This window comes from Pollachius pollachius (assembly GCF_949987615.1).
Source record: "Pollachius pollachius genome assembly, chromosome: 3".
Classification (NCBI taxonomy): domain Eukaryota; kingdom Metazoa; phylum Chordata; class Actinopteri; order Gadiformes; family Gadidae; genus Pollachius; species Pollachius pollachius.
The window spans coordinates 8885669-8908649 of NC_136936.1; the positions used below are offsets into that span (position 1 = coordinate 8885669).

At 43.5% G+C, this 22981-nt stretch overlaps 1 protein-coding gene across 1 annotated transcript in view; it reads left to right on the forward strand.

Moving 5' to 3' along the window:
* Positions 1–2597: 2597 nt before the first annotated feature.
* The window catches only part of caln1 (calneuron 1), a gene marked incomplete at its 3' end in the record, with an annotated part of 32350 nt that continues 11966 nt past the window's right edge, over positions 2598–22981 (forward strand). The window contains exons 1-3 of the mRNA XM_079731902.1: positions 2598–2715; positions 10004–10147; positions 14738–14850. Coding sequence (XP_079588028.1) covers positions 2601–2715; positions 10004–10147; positions 14738–14850 — 372 coding nt within the window. The 5' untranslated portion in view covers positions 2598–2600. The remainder of the gene's footprint in view (positions 2716–10003; positions 10148–14737; positions 14851–22981) is intronic.

Consider the following 22981-nt stretch of genomic DNA (forward strand, 5'->3'; position numbering starts at 1 on the left):
TTGTTTCATTGCACGGATCGGATTCCTGCAGTATTAAACACAGTGAGTCAGAGCCGCAGAAAATCATTTGTGTGCTATTCTTCTCTCGATTAGATTCCCCTAGTAACTGGTTCACTGCAGGGACTGTAAGTGGATGGAATATGATATTGATTAACTCTATCACGCATTTGTGTGTGTGTGTGGTCTTGTGTTTGGTTGACATGCTTTGTGTGTGTGTGTCTGTGTGTGTGTGTGTATGTGTGCGTGTGTGTGTGTGGTTTAGGGTGGTGTCTGTGTGTGTGTGTGTGTGTGTGTGTGTGTGTGTGTGTGTGTGTGGGTGGGTGTGTGTGAGTGAGTTGTTGAGGTTGGTTGGTGTGTGTGATGTTGAGGTTGGTGTGCGTGTGGTTAGGCTGGTGTGCTTTCTCAATTAATAAGGCCTAAGGTAAATAACTAACTGTCTCTGAGATGGTTTGAATGAGCTGGTTTTAAAGCAGCTTGAATAGCGGCAGTGTTTTTTTTTTCACTTTACTCCCGCCTCTGTTCACAAGCAGACATTTTGAATGTCGCGCTTGCAATCAGATACGCACAGCTGAAGAGATTGCGACCACCTGGAGAACAAACGGACAAGCATGACATCACCCACTGTCGCCATGGCTACGATGGCACAACATCTCAAGCATACGCACAAACAAACACACACACACAAACACACAAACACTTCTAAGAACCTTAAATAATATGGCAAAACGTCTCCTGTAGAGAGCACAGAGATTGAAAACATGACAGAATTTCATAACAGCTTACAATCACAAACTGTTGGTCTGCTTTCCCATTGTATAACAAACTCATTTGGAGAACATAACTTCCAGAAATCAATGTATATATTCAACATGGTAGCACATGGAAGTCATGCACATTACATATGGATTACAACTTAGAAGCCAATTATTGTAATCAATGTGATTAACATTCTGGTTGCATCAAACACCGAGACAAATTGGCAACAGACCTCACATGGCTGGCTGGCGGATTGGGTCGTGTGACAGGCAATCAGTCGGAAATGAAAACTGACAGCTGTGAGGTGATTGGATAGGTCATGTTTTTTATTTTTAAATACAACATCCTGACACGGTGTATTAGGAAATGTGTCTGCCCTAGGAGCGCTTATCATGGGAGAGGTTCAGTGATCATAGATAAGACCGAGGAAGCAGATGGCAAGTGTAGATCAGAGAGTTGTGTGAGGTGTACTTTAATGACTTTACAGCGTTATCAACCCTCCCTTACTCCTAGGACTGGGTGTTGTTGGGAAAATGTTCAGTACCAGCCGCCGATGGCACTACCTGGATGGCAGGATACATATCAAATCGATACTCTTGACACATGCATTGAGTGTAAACACATTTTTCTACAATGAAAAAACAAATACCATGACCATCTCTCCCTCAATACTCGAAGGGGCTTTGAAATCTTGTTAATAACACCAATGCCCCTACCTGCGTTTCGGTTACAATATCGAATAAATGCCTTTTTTTCACTGCTTGACTCTTCTGGAAAACAATGCTTTTCTACAATAAATTAACAAACTTGAAAACCAGCTACCACAAGTAAGGTGTGGGGTGGTGTAGCATCTGTACCAGTTGATATTTCAACACGCAACTCACATACAAGATAATTTGGGCATATAATGCCATCTGCCTCTGGGTAGCACTAGCGTGCGGCTAACAAGCTATCGTGTAATCTGTTGATACACATTATTTGTCATCTGCCAAGAACCAAACATGCTGTACGACCTGTTTCTGTCAGTACCTAGAATGTATTGATGTATATTACTCAGCCGTTCGTTCCCCTTTATATATATTTAATAGTATTATGTCTGTTCCATATTCTGTGGACCCATATTCCAGTATGTATATTGTAGTGTACACAGGATATAGTATAGGATAACCCTTCTTCCTAATTTGCTGGTGTGTGCCACTTCATCCTGCTATGTGGCTGAAGAAAGTATAACAAAATTAAACCCAGATTTTATTTGAAAGATTTAGCATAATTCTCCAGTGCCTTAATAGGGTTGCGATCTATAATTATTTTATAATTATCATCTAAAATGTAGATCTGACGTTGGCAAATACTAATTGGTTTCAATCAATAGAAGAGCTGTTTGAACAATTTGACTTCAAACGTCATGCAGGAGAATAGATGGGGAATAATGGTCTATAGTGAACGACTAAATACTGGCATTCCTCAGGAGAAAGCATAGTTCCTGAACGACAATTGCTTTGCCCATGCCCAAATGATGGGCATTGTTCGAAACTGGCTACTTCAGTTTTTCCCAAAGTTTCAGTTTCTTGAGGATACTTTAGATACTTTAGATACTTGCGAGACCATAATTAATAAGGGGAAGGATTTTGTATGGCCTCCATACCAAAAGCTACTGTGTTTGGTCCCCAATGTCCACAGTTGTCCATAATATCCTTAATGACATGTATCTTAAATTAAAGTTGCTTTGGATAAAAGCATCTGCCAAACAGTAAGCTACAACTCAACGGCTGCATTCGTATTCCTTTTGGTCCAATCTAAGCCCTTTCCTGTTCTTGTCCTGTTTCCCGGCCAATAGGGAGAAGATGCCATTCCATTCTGTGACGGCAGGGCTGCTCTACAAGGGGAACTACCTGAGCCAGTCGCTGTCGGACACCGACAGTGACGTGTTGGCCAGCATCTCTGTGGAGGAGCTGGGTGGTAAGACATCTTAAAACGTTAAGCCCAAAGCGCACAGAGCCCACGTTTGTTTCATATTTGAAGTGTGCTACGTTCCGGCTCTGTATGCTTTGCTCCGTTTAGAAGTGAAATGATTTTATTCCTCTTTTTGGTTCAACCTTCAGAAGATGAACCAGCATTTGAGCTCCCTGTGCTTTGGGCTTTAGACTCAACCTCTGGTTACAGCACTCTCTCTGCTTTTGCTATGGCTTATACTGATTGGCTGATTTAGCCGTCAGGTTTGATGGTGATTAGTCATCCACCCACCGTATGTCTGGGGGGACACTCCCACCTGCGAGGCCACCAGCGGATGGATTTAGAAATCATTTGTTATGGTGAATCAGCCTCACACCTGGTGCTTAAATATGGGCCCCTTTAAATGACAATATGGCTTTCCTCTGGACAAAATGTGACTCCTCTCTCATAATGCCAGAGCAAGAAAGATATAGTGAGACTTGACACGTTTTCATCGACTCCGCTTCAAACTCAGACTGCCGTAACCTGACAGCCATTAGTCTTTTCTCTTTTTACGAAAGCGTTGACTGAGTGTCCACTCTGTCGGTTGTTAGGTAGTCAGTTGGCAGTCCTGTGTGTTTGTGTGTGTGTGTGTGTGTGTGTGTGTGTTTCCCCTCATAGATCCCTAAGAACCTCGGTAGGGGTTGGGGGGGGGTGTGGGGGGCAGTATAGGGAGAACCCAGCAGCACCAGAGCACGGCTCCTCTAACCCAACGGCACCGTGCCAGTCAGCGCCGGTTCTCCCTGTTCCTTTGTCCTCCCTTATCTCCACGCCAGCAGTCACACTCTGCTTCCCGCGGCCCCTTTAGTTATCCAGCCGACAGCAGAGTTATCACCCCCGGCCCTGCTTGATAAAAGCCCCTCTCTCCCAGAGTCGGGAGGGGGTCTGAGCTCGGACGGAGAGAGTGCCTGCCGTGAGGGGATGTCCCCTTATTAATCCAGCGACGCCACATTAGGGGTCTGATAGGCAGATTGGAGGCCGGCCGCGCTCACTCTCTTTGGTCTCTCTTTGGTCGGCGCTCGGCTGTTTTAATATGCATAGGTTTCATGCAGTGATACGTGCCAATTGAATGCGCCGCGAGGCTAATGTGAAAAACAATGCGTTTTCTGGCCCAGAGAGGTCTGCTTAAGGTCGACTGCATCCCATTCGGATCCGCCAACTGTTGGCAGTTTGGATAAACGGAAGACATTTTTATTCCATTAGGTGCATTATTACAGCTTGTGTCTTTTGGCAGTCCGAAATCAGTTTAATACTTTTATTTGATTTGCTTCTGATGTGGAGACATCTGCGCCAAATAAATTTGTTTTGGTTTTTCAAGACAGAAAATATTTGAGCAATGTGCTCAGCAGCTCAGCCACAGCATCTTTGCAGCATGATATTTAGGATTTTGACGAGTGGGGGGCATTTATTTCAAGCTCCTCTTAGGATTTAGGAAGCCTAGGAAAGGCAAACTCTTCAAAACATCCACCACACTTTAGGTCATTTTCTATAATAAGAAGCAACAGATCTATTGATCATTCCTTCCAGGACTGCATGTTCAACTGTTTTCTGCCCGACAACAGTATATGAAGGGCTGTAGTTATTTGTTTTAATGCTGTGGAGTTCTGCTGAACCGTACTGTCTTGTTCAGCAGAACAGAGCCCAGTGTGGACTGTAGAGATAGGAAGTAAAACATGAATGGCCCTAATGTCTTGATCACAGCTTTGACAGCATCGTAACAGTGTCGTTTGGGAAAGCGTATATATAACACAGGACCACTGTTTGACAGTGTTGCTGGAAAGGGACATTGATTTACGAATAAAGTCCCTAGCCTCTATACCAACCCACTGTAATGGTTCTTCAAGTGCCGTGGCACATCACATACGTGTGAGCAAGTCAGCAATTTTGATTTGTATTCTTTTGTTTTGTCATTTAAGGAATAAATATATATCCAACATTTGAGTTTGTAACAACACCAGATTGTCTCAAGACGGCTCTGTAGGAAAGTTAAGAAACTGGCTGTTTTCCCAGTAAGATATTGAGCCAGGCTGTGTGGGCGACATATAGCCATACATGAAGAACCTATTTTTCATACATTTAGAACCTATTTTCTCATACAGTACATATTTACTGTCCTCAGTCCAAAGGTCTTTGAAATGTACTGTATGTATGTATATACAACCAAATAAAAAACACAATGCTCAGATATGCAAGCATATATATCAGTGTTTTTGTAAGACTCCTGCTGTTTAGTGATCATCCTAAACAAACACATCAGGAGACCCAGCGATCTCTTGGGTGTTGTGGTGCTGGCAGTGCGACTGAATCTGTCCTAATCATAAGGATAATACTAGAGAGCTCTGGGGGGGGGGGTTGGCTTGGCTAGTAGTGAAAAGCTCATACACAGAGCACTGCAGGGGGCCTCTGAACAATTCTCAGTAGAGAACTAACTCTGAAAAACTCCTAGTTGTTAGAAGAACCTTAACGAAGAACTCTGCTTTCCTTCAACCCTCCCTTGTTCATTTCTTCTGCTTTTCTATGTGTCTTTTATTAGCTTTTTATCTCTTCATCCTGCCCCCTCTCTCATTCAAATCATACATTATCTTCTGGGGATAGGTAACTAAATTCTTCCTCATATTCTTAAGAATTGTCCTAATAGTTTCCCCACTGTCTGCCTCCTCTTTGCTCTATGTGCGGTTTCATGTCAGACTTGATCCTGATTGGTCAATAACATTGGGTGTGCATTTTCAACAATGGACACCGCTGCCATTTTTCAGCTCTAGTTCAATATATAACAAATCCAACATTTACAACAATGGTCACATACAATTATCCACCAGAAATATCCTTGCGCACGCTAAAACAATATGCTCAATCTATTCAATTGTAGCTGATTAAGTTGCTAAAACGTTATGTATGAACGTATGTGATTTGCAATAATGGTTGTTAACTGCGGTAATAAGGAATAAGCCACCCTTGGTTGGTTCAATATTGTTGCATATCGGTTACACAGTATACACAACCGCATGTTTTGAATTCCGTTTTCAAACAACAACAAAACGTACAATATGGAGAATTGTGTTTGCCCTAGTTATTCAATCCCTTCGGTGAACAAACTGAACTTTGATAACAACCCTCCCTCTCGAGATGGTGCTGTGTTGGACTTCAGGGGGCAGTTTGTGTGTGTAGCTTAAGTCACATGCAAACATAAAGACACTGAGAGCCCTTGGTCTATTAAAACAGCTCCCAGACACAGGGGCACACTCCACACTTCCTTAACTCCTGCGAGTGCTCCTAAAGTGTATGATGAATGACGAGGGATACATCTTTATAGCTTTGAACTGTGTGTGTGTACGTGTGCATGAGTGTGAGTGTGCATGTGTGTGTTTGTGCGAGTGTGATAATCAACGGTTATAGCACCGTTGATTATCACATTTTCGGCCTTTTTAATGACTCTATTACATAATGAATATTTGTATTCAAGTGATACAATAACTTACTTTCTAAACTTTAACTGTATATACGTGTGTGTGTGTGTGTGTGTGTGTGTGTGTGTGTGTGTGTGTGTGTGTGTGTGTGTGTATGTGTGTGTGTGTGTGTGTGTGCGTGCGTGCGTGCGTGCGTGTGTGTGTGTGCGCACTATTCTTTTAGTGTGTATGTGTTTGCATATTTGTCTTTATGTGACATGTATCGTTATCATGTGTGTGTGTGTGCAGGTGCGTGGGTTTTTCTTTAAGTGTGTGTGTTTGTGTGTGTATTCTGCAGCAGAAGCTGAGGGCTTCAGTGAAAGCAGGGGCTGTGGTTAGGGGCCCATTTTCAAGGGCCCGTCCGGGGAAGTTGCTCTGTAGCATGCAGAACCACACACCAAACCAATGTACTTACAACTCAGGACTCAGGACAGCCTTTTAACAACAGGATTCCTGTGTTTTATAACAGGCATTTTCTGAAAGTGACAGTTGAAATTGTTTTTCAACAGGAATATCATGGTTCATTTGTCTAGTGTAAAAGCAGACAAATGAAAAAACGTTTTGAGGATTGTTGTTTTTATTAAATACACTTGAACATATAATGAAGTCGTAGAGAAGTAAAAAGCATTCTTCATTAAATACAAGGTAAACCCTAACATAATTATTATATATTTTTTACAAATAACACCAAACTAAAGATCACGGTTTGTAAAATCATCATATGAATAAAGTTCAATATCTTTATTATTAGACAGAAATGAACCACCTGGAGCGATGACTTTAATCTCCTTCAAACGGATCTTTTGTTAGTTAAAGGAAAACATTTAAAATGGCCGACCAGGGAAATGGGACAGAGTGTGAACAGGGCGGAAAATAAGAAGTTTATTGGATTTGTCTCTGTACTTGTGTGATAAAGACCACCAACCCATCCCTTTTGTTGCTCCTCGGAGAGAAAGCTATGTATTCCATTCACAGTCTCAAATTATTCAGTGTTCAAAAGTGTGCTCATGCATGCCATGCAATCATTGAGGTCTTTTGGAGATGTGAAAAAATACACAAGCTGTCTCTCTCCCTTTTCCTCTTTCTCCCTCTTCTCTCTCTTTCTCTGTCCTATGCCCTCTCTCTTTCACTCCTTTCCTCTGCTTGTTTTCTATACCTCTCTGTCCCGCTCTTCCTTCATCTCTCTTTCATCCCTCCCTCCTCTCTCCCTCTCTCTCTCTCTCTCTCTCTCTCTCTCTCTCTCGCTCTCTTTCTCTCCCTCCCTCCCTCCCTCCCTCCCTCCCTCCCTCTGTTCTGTGCTGGCACATTTATGAAACATGCGTCTATGAGAGCTCATCAGTGGATCCCGCTGACTGGCTTCAGCAGGCACTGGGCTTCACGCGGTGGCGTCGGGGAACCAGTGGTTGCTGACTCAACTGTGTACTTTTTTTGAGAGGTGCGTTGGTGTCGCCATAGTGACAGCGAGCAGACAGGGGAAATGCAATATTAATTTCACTCGCAGTGCGACAGCTCATTGGGCGGCCGCAATGTGGTCAGTAATGTGTTCACACGTCGATTACATTAATATTTATATATATGTATATATATATATATGTATGTATATATATATATATATATATAGTATTCACAAATTCTGTATCGACAGGAGAAACGTGTGGCTGATCTGATAAGGCTTCATTCATTACTTTGTTGAAATATTTGGCCATTCAGTATTCAGTACAACGTATATATCCATGCTCACAGTCAAGCCTGTATGCAATATTGGAGTATACTAGAGTATATTCCCATATTCATATAATTAAGAATGAAACATTGCTGAGAAAACGGTTCCACACCATCAGGCTTGGTTGCTCTCGCCTCCTTTCAGCCAATTATATAGTCTGCAGTCAATCAATCCACATCTCTGCTGTGATTGGTCCTTTGCTAATTGCCCCTTGTTACTGTGTATGATGGACAAACGATAAGCTTGGAGATTTACAGAGTTTTCAGAACGTATTTTAAGGGCAGCAGGAGGAGTGGGAACCCACTCACACACACACACACGCACGCACGCACGCACACACGCACGCACGCACGCACGCACGCGCACACACACAAATACACAAACACTCTATCTCTTCTTCTTTACACACACAAACACACACACACACACACTCTAACTGTATCTCTCCCTCTGTCTTTACACGCACGCACGCACGCACGCATGCACACACACACACACACACACACACACACACACACACACACACACACACACACACACACACACACACACACACACACACACACACACACACACACACACACACATTCAACTATGTATCAACATTCATAGCTTGGCTCTGGTGTGTGTTTGGCCAAAGGCTAGGCTTTATTTGGACTTGCTTGTTGTGTTCAATCTCTCTGGACTGAGGCACTTTAAAATGTACTATGCCAAGGTAGCATCTATAAACACCTTACACAACACACGCTGTGTTTCAGGTAAAGTACTGCCTTTGCATGCTGCAATCTCTATAGTGTCTCTTTAGAAATGTATTATATAGTTAATATTTATATTAGTAGTATGAGTATACACATTTTAAAGCCACAGTCAGTATAGTCACCACCAGACCACAAACCTGTCTACATCCTGCTGTAGTGCAAGCCATCAAAAACCACTTGAGATAGAAACCGAGTCACTTTGAGTGACTATCACAAAAGCAGAGATTATAGATGAATGGATGGATGGATAATGGAAAGATGATGTGATTGATGATGGATGGATGGATGACAGATGGTTGGTTGGGTGAACAGAGGTGAATGGAAGAGAGCAAGAGTGGCTGTAGAGGGAGAGGGAGATTATGAATTGACGACAGCGCTTGATCAAGTTAAAGCAGTAGAGCGAGGCCCAAAATCACATCACACACACTCAGAACCTGTGAGGGAGGGTGGGGAGCCAGAGGGAGAGAGAGAGAGGGATGACGGAAGGAGAGAGGGTGAATGAATGGATGGAAAGGAGAAGACGTGGGGAGGAGTGACAGAGGGAGAGAAAGAGAGGGGGGGAGGGAAGTGTGATTGATGATGATGAATGGCAGAGAAAGAGCAACATAGATTAAAAAAGTTTTTTTACCCACACACACACACACACCCCACCCCTACCCCTCACCACAGAGGGAGAGAGAAGGCACTGTGAGGCTAGAGAGTAACACAGGTGATATTCTTCTCAGGGCATCACAAGCCTTCAAACACATCAGGACTTTAACGGGAAGGGAGGTGGAAAGAGAAATATAGAGAGCGATGGATAGGGAGCTGAATGGTTTATGTGCGTGGGGGTTGTTGATAAAATACACTTTATGGTTCCCAGAGGGGGAAAGTGGGTTTCACAGCAGCAGAATTACAAGTTGTAAAATAATTCAAAAGAGATTACATTTTGTTATTGTTATATACATGACTATGGAAAGAGAGATGAAGAACAAGGTGAAGGGAGACGGGTGAGGGTAAGAGAGAGAGCTAGAGGAGGGGAGAGGGAGTAAAGGTGAGGGTCTATAGGAGTTGTTTGACTGTGACTTTTTATTGATATTTGCTTGTTCTTTACTCTTGTATTTAATGTCTTTGCAAAGACTAATTTGGTGTTCAGAAAAGCATGATAAAATCGATCATTAAGAGAGCGAGAGAGTAGAAGTGAGAGTGTATTAGAGAGATAGAGAGAGAGAGACACACATACCCACAGACATAACGACGAGTATAGGTGAGTGTTCAAGAAAGAGAGAGAGATGTTTCCAATGTGTTCCTGTGTGTTCCTGAGCATGTCCCCTGTGTGTGTTGCGCAGAGATCCGTGAGGCGTTCCGGGTCTTGGACCGGGACGGGAATGGCTTCATCTCCAAGCAGGAGCTGGGCATGGCCATGCGCTCCCTGGGGTACATGCCCAGTGAGGTGGAGCTGGCCATCATCATGCAGAGACTAGATATGGACGGTGAGCACACACACACACACACACACATGCACGCAAGCACACACATTATATACATCATTGTATGTCAATTCAATCACATGATAACACACACTCATCCCATATCAACTCACTCACTCACTCACTCACTCACTCACTCACTCACTCACTCACTCACTCACTCACTCACTCACTCACTCAATCACATGCAAAACCAATCACACCCATACTAAACCAAATGCATCAATACCTATAGCAATACATGTTTGGTCTGCCTGCCTGAAACACAATACATGACATACACTACGCACCATTAGGTAAACAAACAATCGCTTCTTCCAGAGACATAACCAAACATACATTGAACCATGATTGAATTATATACCCACATATCCACACACACGCACACACACACTGTTCTTCCATGCGTGAAAACCATTTCCTGTTTGTATTTTCTGAGATAGTGATGCACGATCATAAACTTGAACGAACGTGAATGCATACATTTCACGCTCGCCTGCACCACGCATGCCGCGCGAAACATCTGTGCACACACGTGTGGCTGTATTCCCCATTGAGGTGATGATCAACTAGCCCATGGATGTGTGTGTGCTTCATAGACAGCATGTACCCAGTCAGTCCCCAGAGAGAGTGAAGCCAGAGGGGAAGCTGTGTGATTATGATTATGATCTGCCGATCGGGGGAGAATTGATTCAAAATCACAGTTTCAGTTTCATCATACAGCAGGTAGCTACGCCTCACTCATAGAGGAAAACCCAGACTGAGCTGGAGATTAATCCAGTCCCGCAGTGAGGAAACATTGCATTATTGGATTCCAGGGGGTTGCAGGTATAAAGTACAAGGTATAAAGTTGGATGTTTTAGATAGAGCTAGATTGAAATGTCAGGTACATACAAGCAGACCTGCCTAATGACTCGTACCCACGAGCCATCGACCTCAAATAAACTAATGTGCTGCGACACCAGTGGCTCCACCAGGCATTGACCTGGGTCTGGTTCTGGCTTTGATGAACACAGACACCGAGAGCAGTCCATCTCTTCCTTATATGATTATACGTTATATGATATGATTTCCTCTTGAGGAATTGTGTTTGGCACAATCCTCGATATGCATTATGTAAATGTGAGGCACTGCGAGAAGGAGAGATGGCTAAAGGCTTTTGGGCTTTTCCCAGAGTGACAGGAAGATCTAGTGTTTAATGCAGATCGTCTAGACAGGCACACTGTTTCACTCCTTAAGTATTTAGGAGTCATTCAGCAGATGCTGTTATCCCATGCAACTTAAAGTGCCTTTTAGATGCGAGTCATTATAGGAGCAGGCAGGAGTTAGGGCATCTTGGTCAAGGATGGCTATGGGTTAGGCTGTGGACACTGGGGATCGAACCCAGAACCTATCGGCTGGGAATACCGTTCTCACCGAAGCCTTTACTTCAGAAGTTCTGGTTCCTGAGCCCCACTACCTATTTACTACTTACAAAAGTCACCCTGGTGTTTGATTCCGAATGGAACACTTTGATTTACAATGTCAAGGTCGCCTTCATACATTTCAGTCCTAAAGGTCTTAAACATTAAATATGACCGACAAGTGATAGACTTCCGTTTCGTTGATATCTTTGTTGAGGTCCGCTGTAGTTCTGGTTCCTTTGTCGGCCCATATACATGTTTATAATGTGCGTCCGGTTTGGCAGTTTTATGTAACATATTATGTCACCTTTGGTTGCACAGATTCCCCGAGCTCCTGCTCCGTGTGAACTAACAACACGGACTCCTTCTCATTCTGACGGCCATTTTAGGCGATTTGTTCGGCATAAACGACTGGAAGCGGGGGAGAGATCTCAGACAAGAGATGAAAGTGAATACTTTATGTTGCTGTAAATATAAACATTACCGAATATAAAGTAGTACATTCAGCCCAGAAGCCTGCAGTCCTCTGTGTTAATGAGAGAGAGAGAGAGAGAGAGAGAGAGAGAGAGAGAGAGAGAGAGACTGTTAGTAAGAGAGAGAAGGCAGTGGTGGTGAAGGTCATGAAATGCTAGCAGTAGGAAGAGATGTAAGAGCTCAAGTGAGAGCGGTGAGAGAAGACGCTGGCCTTTTAAGATACATGAACAGGTTATATATAGTCTGTATGGGCTTGTAGTCACACTCTGTTAAAAACCATGCCGGTCTTGGTGATTCAAAGCATTAAAACCGTCTCTCCTTGCTCCACGAAAGCCTCTGCTACCAATACCAATATAATTTGTGTAAATTACTTTGACAGGCCGATTCTGCACTTCCATCTTTTAGAAAGTTTCACTCAAGTTCTACTGGAATTGATGAAGTTTGTTCGGAGACAAACTCATGATAAATGCTCTTGGGCAGAATTGGCACTATGACAGTCACTAGAGACCATGGTTTACTCACCCAGACCAGTGTTAAGGTCTTCTATAGTCATACATTATCATCAATAGGATATCACTGTGTTGCCAAGTCAATCTAGCATGAATAAAAGTATTAGGGTAGATACTAATGTATTATCATGTTACCTTTCACATTTCCTTACTGTATGTTACCCGCAAGGCGAACATTGGTGAACACCTGTGATGTATGAAGGAAAACTTAGGAATTAAGCCTTCACTGTAGACAAGGACCAAGCAATCCTGTGCTTTGTTCTAGCAACACCACAGATCATTTTGCTTTGTTTAATAATGGTATTGATTTGTGAATACATGCCCAGCAATTTAAACAGCTTTAATAATTGATGAAGGGCAGGACATTTATTTGTATTATTTATGTACCCTTCAAACATAATGGAATCACATTTTAAAGAAATCTGAAGGACAATCGTCAAGGAGTTAAAATAATATTGATAAATCAGTGCAGGAATGTAAGTAGATGCTGTTGGCCCCAGCCCTGGAGGAGCGGTAGGGAGAGCTACCCAGGGCGACCTTAAAGCTCCCCTGGCCTCATATCACAGAAAAAGGTTTAATAAACAATCAGAATCATTTTATTTCCTCCTTATGGGGGTTGGCAAGGACAGGAAAGAGGCAATTTTTGGTTTCATCAATTGCTCGGAATGGGGTCCAGCCTGTTGCCATGGCGATATTGTTATTGTCTGTATCTCTATGAAGACGGCCGCTGTTCAACTTAGTGAAATTCTTTGTAGGCGGGTTCCTGATCGTAGTCACTCTCACGCTCATGTTCCTCGCGCACGGCGGCTACAAAAAAGGCGAGCGTTGATCAAAAGAGCAGAGCTTCAAAGGGAAGCTTGCCAGCCGAAGCAGCTGAATGGGAAACCAGTTCGAGGGTTGTGACTGTATCTCAGCAAGCATTGCCATTCATAACCGATCCGTCCTCTCCGTACATCGATTGCCGGCCGCCTGCAGTGGCCAGGTCTCCGTTCGATCACTGTGAGGAAGATAGGTTATCTGTTGGTCTTGTCTGTGTGTCGATGTGATAGCCATGGACCTTTGTGTACCCTTCACACTCTCCGCTACGCTCTCAATCTAGAGTCAGTGCCTTTGTCTGCTCAATCAGTTATTGTTATTTTTGCTGTTAGGTTTTTGGAGCAAAGAGTCAATCGATGTTCATTTCGTTTTTCTGTCCTCCGAGACTGGCTGATGGTGAAGTGTCCTTGGACTGTTGTCGACGGCTGTAGAATACTTACAAATACAAACATATCAGAGATCACATGCTATCTAATCGTTTGTTATGGTAGGCTAACAAATGTAATAAATCATTCTCCTTTTTGGTTCAACAGTGTTTTACACTATATACGGTGAACATCACACTTGCAACAATGGTTAAGAGAAGTATTCCAACCTCTAAATAAAGAGTTTCAAACCATCTCGTTCAGAAATCCTGAAATGTGAACAAAAAGCACAAATTAGCATAATGTGTCCTCATTTTGACCCCTAATTAGATTTGTGTGTTAGCCACTGCTGCAGCCCCCCTCCCCCTCCCCCCACCCCTGTGGCACCCCTCTGGCCCAAACCCCCACTCTGGGAACCACCTCCAGAATAAGAATAGGGATGTCCGTTCTTATCGCTCTCCTTCTATCCCCTTCCCGCAATCCATGATCTCCGCACTTTCTCCTGCCCTGGCCTTGACACACACAAACACACACCTGCGTGCACCGCTACACACACACATACATACTCTCAGGCATTCACCCGCACACCTACACATACATACACACACACCGACAAGCACAGAGAACTGCGTATTCATGTGCAGGGAGGCGATCAATGATCAATTCTGTTGCCACGGTCACCGCCTCCACCAGGTCAGGTGGCAGAGGCCTACTCTTTATTTTTCAGGTGACTTTACTGTTAGTGTTGTGGGGGCTCAGGGAATTACATCATATAGGCTACTTACAATGCTTATGTATAAAATAAAGAAGTTAACTTCTGTATTTAACTCTGTAAGTGTTCAATAGTTTAAGTTTAGTTTTTGTATGCATTTAAATAAAATATGTTGAAGAATAAGAGTCATTGGTCTGTCATGTGACATAAAACAACACACCACGTTAAAAAATAAAGGTATTTCCCATCATTGAATTCTTTTAAAACGGCCCTGAAACTTAATACTGTGTGAACTGATGTGGTTCCTCCCTCAGGTGACGGCCAGGTGGACTTTGAGGAGTTCATGACTATCCTGGGACCCAAGCTGTTGTCGTCCGAGACCAGAGAGGGATTCCTGGGCAGCACCATAGACACCATCTTCTGGCAGGTAGAAGGCTCCCTGACGACAACCCTCCCTCTTCTCATGCTCAAATCTGTTGTGTCTTTGGTTTGGTTTTAACATATTTTCGTCGACATCACCGTTGTTTGTCGACCTTATGCTTATCTATTTGAACAACAACACTTATGGAGATGTGTAGTTGTGCCATAGAGTCAGATTAGATGCCTTTCATTCACACACACATTATGTGGAACAGCTATTGGAATTGGAATTGGAATGCGTTTGTGTGTGCGTGCGTGTGTGCGTGCATGCCTGCGTGCATGCCTGCTTGCGTGCGTGTCGACCCGAGTGCTCACCTGCGTCAGAGAGAAACAGATCCAGGTGAGCATTTCCAAGGGTTGTATTGTCACCGTGTAAAGGCAAAAGGGTGAGGAGCAGAGATCACTTTTCATGGTTGATAATGAACATTACATCTTCCCTGTAAACGCTGTCCCCTGACCTGCTGAGGTGCGTTTTCCTCCACGGCTCCAGTTCCCAGAATCAGTTTCACCTGTCAAAATGGCTTCTGGACAGCTGCGCCAGGAGAGAGTGTCTTCACGGGCTTTATTTGATTTGGCTTCGGTTCTGCTGTTTGGTTTTATTGTGTCTTTGTTCCTTGGCGGTGTTGGATGGTTTTGCTGTCTATGTAGGGATTGTTTTTGGTTGCGGCCCACCTCACTTCAAACTGTCAGTGAGGTGTTTACAGGTCTGTTGAGTTGTGTACATTTGGACATGCGATACTGAGAGAGAGAGAGAGAGGAGAGAGAGAGAGAGAGAGAGAGAGAGAGAGAGAGAGAGAGAGAGAGACCCATGGTGGGTGAAGTTAACTTTGAAGCTGAGACAACGGGGGCAATTGGCAGGGATGACTGTGCTTGCCCCCCCCCCCCCCATTAATCAGGGGCTCTCTGGGGCCTTGTGTGTTGGTTTAATCTGTGACATCACAAATCTTCCAGCTGAACAGATCCCCAGCTGGTCCCAGGCTGGCTGGCAGGGTGAACTCGGCTGGTGCCAGGAGAGCAGACTGAGCCCATAAGGGAGACATTGAGGATGATCCTGGGAGGCAGAAGCTAGTGTAGTGGTTAAGATGTTTGACCTAGTGGAAAGGTACTGGGTTTGAGCCCCAACGTCCTAAGTCCACCTGTAGGCATCCTTCAACAAGCCAGCTGACCCCCACCTGCTCATTTATGACGTATGACATTCACTGATCATTGCTTTGGGTGAAACTGTCTGCTAGATGACTAAATAGTAGTAAATAATCGACATGGAGGACAGGTTTGTGGTTTATTATGATGGTTCCACACAGCGCTTGTCATTGTCAATAAAGTTTTAATCCCTGTGAGGAAGTGATTGTTGTCAAGCAACCCCTTATGATCTTAAAACAGGAAATTAAAAAGAGTCCTCTTGAAAACAAATCGATTCTGAAGCATGGTTTTAAAGGAAAGTCATTGCATTTAAAATTGGATCCAGGGAACAGGCTTTCAGTAACGGGACAAACATTCCCTGCTTTTTTCCAAACCTTTGTGGAAGAGCACCATGTGAGAAGATACAAAATAGAAACTCAATTGCAAGCAGAGGAATTGAAAATGCTGTTGAACAGAACAGACAGTATTTGTGACCAATAAATCCTTCTCAACAGCTCGGTTGAAATGTGAATAAATTAGTATGGCCAGCGGATCCATAGCCCATGAGTCACTCCGCTGAGCAGGAGGACATGAGCATTACAAATCCGTATTGCATTATGCCTCACCGATGTATTCATTAATGATGTGTTTGATAAATATTCCCGTTCTTTGACCAGCTGCTTCTTTAGTCAAGTCTGAACCCAACACGTGAAGTGAACACATTTACGAGCCTTCTGTCATCCACAATCAAATTAAAACATCTAAAGGTTGGCCTCAAATGACTGAAGCTTTTGATTCCTCGTGTTTCTGCAGCCAAACCGGATATAAAACCGACCAACCTTGTAACATACTGTATGGCTGTGGGACCTTTTCCCCACGTCTCACCCTAACCTTATATAAGGCCTGTGAAGTGTGAGGGCAAGATCCAGAAGCTTTCAGCTGTGAGTCAAACCCCCCAACCACTAGAACTCAGGAGTATACTCAGGGGTTCAGATGATGACAGCTGTTACACCTTGAGTACTCTCCAATATGTACTCCCTCTCTCTCTCTCTCTCTCTCTCTCTCTCTCTCTCTCAGCCCCCTTCCCTGTAATTCTCTCTCTCTCTGCTCTTTCTCCCTATTTTCCTGTTGTGATCTCTCTCACTCTCTCTCTCTCTCTCTCTCTCTCTCTCTCTCTCTCTCTCTCCTCTCCCTCCCTCTCTGTGCTCACTCATTCTCTATGCTCCCTCTCCCTCTCTCTCTTTCTGCTCCCTCTCCCTCGCTCCCTGTTGCTCTCTCTCTCTCTCTCTCTCTCTCTCTCTCTCTCTCTCTCCCTCTCCCTCTCTCTTTCTGCTCGCTCTTTCTCTATACTCGCTCTCTCTCTCTCTCTCTGCTCCCTCTCCCTCTCTCCCTGTTGCACTCTCTCTCTCTCTCTCTCTCTCTCTCTCTCTCTCTCTCTCTCACTCTCTTTCTCTCTCTCTCACACTCTCTCTCCCTCCCTCCCTCCCTCCCATGTTGCTCTCTCTCCTACTTCTCTCTCTGTGTATCGGCCTGGCTGTTCCTCTGTTTCTCTGTTTATCCCCACCGAGCCTTGAACAAACCTCAATTTGGTTAAGGGGCCCTGGTTCTAAATTATTAAGAAATTATTAAAAAACCGGAGTATTGATTAGCTCTAACATATCCGATTGGTATTGGAGGAATTAAATATTAATGAGAACTGTTGAAATAACGCTTGAGGCCTTTTTGGAGCTCAGCTGCATGCACACCCCATCCCTGTTGCTCGAGGCTACTGTTTGTTATTTTGCTGTAAATATGTTAATAACATTATGCATTTACACTTATATTTTCAAATATTATAGATTCTATTGTAGTTATTCATTCAAAACATTGTTAGACGGAAGGAAGCTGATACATTGTGAGAAAAGTGAAGCAACGTCTTTTTTTGCTGTTAAAGTGTCCTTTTTTTCTTCTAGAAGAGCCGAGAAGATTGCCGTTAACGTCCCGGATCGATAAGCAGTATCGACGAGGGCAGTAGCGGGGTTAACATCATAACGATCGCCATCCGCCGTCATCGCCTCCATTAATCTCATTCCTCTTTCTTTTAGCGTTGTCTCCGTTTTTCTCTCTCCTCTGCTCTCTGTCTTCTGATTGGTTGAGCCTCGAGAGGTCGGTTTCTAGGTTGAGCATTAAAAGAGACAGCTGACGCCGGGTTTTTTAAATCACGGAACATGGATAAGGGCCTTGGCACATTCAGTATCACGGTCTGTCTTTAAGTCTGTCTATTTATCTCCCTCTTCATCCCACTGTCCCCCTCCTCGTCACCCGTCCATCTTCCCTTTCTCATTCTCTCTCCCTCGTACTCTCTGTCTCTCTACCTCCCTCGTTCCTCTCACTGCCGGGGCCAAGTGTCGCATCTCAACCAGCTGGAGAGATTAGGGGATGATTCATTTTCGGCTTCCTACACGCTTACAGTCTCTTAATGCTTCCAATTACCCTGTTTGGATTTCTCACGGGCGTGTGATTCAACCGCCGCAAACTTCTTCCTGTGTGTTGTTTGCTTAGGGAGAATCACGGCTGGCGTTCACAGGCCCGCTCCTGTGATGTACGACCACAGGGACAGGCTAATTGCTGCACAATAAGTTGGGATTAATGTCTGCTCGGCCCTTTTTGCTAATCAGGCTGTCTGTATTACACCGTACTCCCTAGCCGTATCTGCAACTGTAGTCCCGGAGACGCCTCGGACTGGTCCAACGCCATTGCGTTGTATTCCTTCTCCCACCAGTGGAGACGTAGTGGTGATGGTGGTGGAAGTGATGGTGGTGGAGTTGGCAGAACCGGTGGCCTCAGCGTACTGGTGGCGTAGGGGATGGTGTCGCTGGTGGTGGTCATGGTGAACTCTGGAGAAAAGGCAAAGGTTCCCTCTGCTTTACTTCTGCCTCTGAGTTTGGTCTGCATCTGGTCCCATCTGTACTGCAGATGGGGCCAGTGGATCAGCTACATGAAGAGCTGCACTTGTTTCCCCTAAACCCTCTGGTACTAATGCTCCACAGGAGCATGCTCCCCCTACCGCCCCCTCATTATTTAAACATTAAGATGGTACTGAGTGGTCGTGTCCTTATTTAATATTGAAATATTGAACATCTACACGCTGGTTTTACAAAGATGTGGAGATGAGATTAACATTTGATCTCTCAGGAGGAAACTTGGCCGTCCTCTTGGGTGAAGAGATCTCTCTCTCTCTCTCTCTCTCTCTCTCTCTCTCTCTCTCTCCCTCTCTCTCTCTCTCTCTCTCTGCATTTCACGGCCGTCTGACATTTCACTCCCACCGACTGGTACTGAAACCCAACAGAGCACACTCTGAGAGACCTTCAACCAAATGGACTTGAAATGTAGAGAATGCATTTGGAGGATTGAACCCAGTACGACCTGTTGTTATAGCAAAAAAAAATGAATGCAATGTTAACGATACATTTTGTTCTATTCATCTCATATTGGAAATTTGGGAATAAAAAGAAAAATACAAATTGTCAATGACTTTAAGGTTAGGGTTAGGGTTAGAGTTAAAGCTTAGGGTTAGGGTTAGAGCTCATACAGGAAACCTGAAAATACTTATTTTTCTTTTGGGGACTTCCTGGTAGCTAGCTGTTGATTATAAAGGTGACCGCACCTCCCACATTATGTCTGAAAGAGAGCTGCATGACGCAGTATTTTCTCCAGTGAACTGTGTCTTCAAATTTTCCTAAATGTTAAACACATTTATGTGCATGAGAGGTCAAGCAAAAAAATCACTTAGTCAAACAAAAGAGGGATTTTGTCTGCTGCTTTATTAAGCATATCTCCGAACGCCCCATGTATATATATGTTTCTGTGTCCCTCCGAGAAGAGGGATTTTAGAAATGGTCCCCAGCAAAGGCCAGTTTTTTTAATTTTAGTCTTTTAAAATAACTTTGTTCATTATAGATTCCTGTTCCTTTTCACAATCATACTAATGGGTTAGTATCAAATATTCAGGTCTAATAGAATCATTAATCCAAATCCACACTTTTGACCAATATTATTATATTATTACAATTATAATTAAATATTTCTAATTATTATCAATATTTGTATATTTATCATTGGTATACAACCAAAAGGTATATTCCTTTGTATCATATAAATTACAAGATCTGCTTATTAATTCAACTCTACAAAAACTAATCTCATTCTCACCATAGCCTGTCCTCTGCTTAGTTTAAAAAAGATTGCCAGCTTTGTACCATAATACGTCAATTTGTCAATCCATGACAATGAATACCAATGCTGTCATCGGCCATCTGTCTATGCAGCTCAACCAACTGAAGACCCAGAGGAGTGCTAACCAGCTGCATGCTACCTCCTTCCCCACACCCTGTCCAGCCATCCATGGTATTACCACTGTTATGCTACTTAGCTCTGGCAGCCTCTGGGGTTGCATTCAGATAGGAGTGGCTGGCTGTGGTACCCCTCTAAATTACCTTCATTTCTATGGCTTGCATGACAAAAACCCACTCACACCTACCTCTTTCCCACCAACCTCATTTATCAATTCAAGATGTTTTCGGTGACCTGTGGCGTCCCACAAGGCTCTGTACCTGGACCTCTTCTGTTGCATACATTTAGGAGTTGTGTCAACTCTACCTTGCCTCAACCATGACCAATGTCCCTTCATCTCAGTTAATATCCTCTTCAACATTTTAGTTGAAGAAAATGAAACAGGAACTCCTCGACTTCTTTGACCTTAAATCTCCCATATATTGATTTGAGGCTGCGGGGAGAGATGGAACCTGTGCGGCGTGGTAATGCCTCTCCCCTCCATGGCGCCACGTTTCCACTTGACGCCTCCTGTCTGCATCGTGTCCTGCATCATTTCCCCAATGTTTGTGTGGAGGTTACCAGTTTTCTCCTCTCTCCAAAGACGAGGCAGGTCAGGAATATTAACGACCCGGTATGTTTGGGATACAGGCTGCATCCTCTGTGTCTTCCTGCCCATGCTAAGGTAAACATTAATGAATCCCCATGGGAATCGTGTTCATAGAATACCTTCTGTTGGCATTGCTGTTAACACAATAGTTCTGCTAAGACTAACCTGGCAGAGAGTGAAGCAGAGGGAGTATCTCCTCTCCCCTGTTGTGCTCATCAAAGCACAAATAAAATCGAGAACACAGAGGCATGAGGGACCAACATATCTCATGGTAAAGAGCATCGCAAATTTAAAACCGGAATAAGGCAAAAAGCAATTATCTCTGTGTGCCGTCTGGTTAAACAGTTGATCGATTCCATCACAAAGGCTCTTTTTTCCCCAGATCTTTTTTTACAAGTGTAAAAATAATAATCCCCTTCCTCTTGAGGCAAATTGTTCTGGTTTCCATTAATAAGAAGTCAATGAAGTGTCATTCTGTGGTTGCTGAGGGAGTTAGCGGGATATTGACTTGTTTGTACAACGGACTAACACTTCTGAAAGTTCACAAGTGCAGCAGCAGATTAGATCATTGAATTTTTAAGGATTTCGCTGGTCTCCTTAATCCCTTGGTGATAGGTTGAAGTTTCTATGTTGAGATTTAAATCAGCCAAAATTTCAACTCACCTCCTCTCGCGGAGCACTAGCCTTCCAAAATTTGACAATTTTGTGAATAATTTAAGTCCATTCTATTCCAAACGAGTGATTAGAAGCTGCCATAGCTGTACTTTTTTTATTCAAAGACAAGTAAGCGCATACTAACTGCCATGGCTTGGTATTTTTTCTCCAATAGTGGCCACAAACGAAGAAATCTACTGTGTTTACACACCGCTCTTCGCATGCTCACAGACTGAAACAGGCATAGTATTGTGGCTGCATTTCAGGCAGTGTAATTAGTGCAAAGAAACATTTCAATAACCCACAAGGGTGGGGGTGTTCTTTTAACTGGTTGGAACGCAGCCTAAGCATTCACATCTGTATCGAAATGAAGTGCTCGGTTCCCTGTTGTATGGATGTACACAGAACGAGACTGTCAACTGAACACCAATGTAACTTTATCTCCCACAGAGCCAGTCCATTGCAACCGTTGGGTTGAAGGAATAACAATTTCACAGTTCCATCTGAAACTCACCAGTGCGCTCATGAGCAGGACATTTAACATTCACAGTCTCGAAGTATCAGTCTCTCAGTCTCTCAGTCTGTGGCTGACTGGACTGTAAAGGTGTTTGTTTGTTTGTTGGGACTGTTGGATAAAACCACCTTACAAGGGTAGTTTCCTCGACAACAGACATCTTCTGATGGCTCTCACTATCCCAGATCAAATAGTGAAGAATAACCTATTATAGAAGTGTGATTGTTTCTCTTGGTCTTATGATGAGAAAATGGGCTAGAAATGATTATGACTAGATAACTTATTTTTGATTTAGTCAAATACTTTTTTACTGTTCGATCAATTGATCATGTGCGTCTGCAGTCTCCGATGAGACAGATGCACATGAATTTCAAACTTCAAATGGCTCAGTTTATGGCCAAATAATATTGCCTAACTCACACATGGAATAAGGTTTTCTTCCACAACTCCAGAGTCGTCAAATAAATGTTGGCAAAGAAAACTTAACACACATATGATATGCGGTAACTGTGGTTCTATTTAATGATATACGCAATACATTATAAACATTGTTTCTTATCAGTATTGTTGTTATCGTTATCAACTTGTGTTCCTAATATGCATGTGTCCCCCCGTTAATATACATTGCCATGGACTGTATTATGCGTTACGTGTTTAGTTTGCGTGTGTTTAAACAGATGGACGCACACACGCGTACGCCCGCATTCATTAATTCTTTTTAACACTCACTCGCGGTAAAACAATGTTTTCTCACGATCAAATACTCATCAATCCTAATAGTTATGGGCATGTACACGATGTCTGTGTCAAGAAACTATGTGTTTGCTGTACGGTGTTTGCAGATGCATTGATCGCTGTATCAGCTGTTCTTTCCCAAATAATTTACCAAGAATGTGTGGCTAGCTAGATGAGAGAAGCAAAGCGCCACTG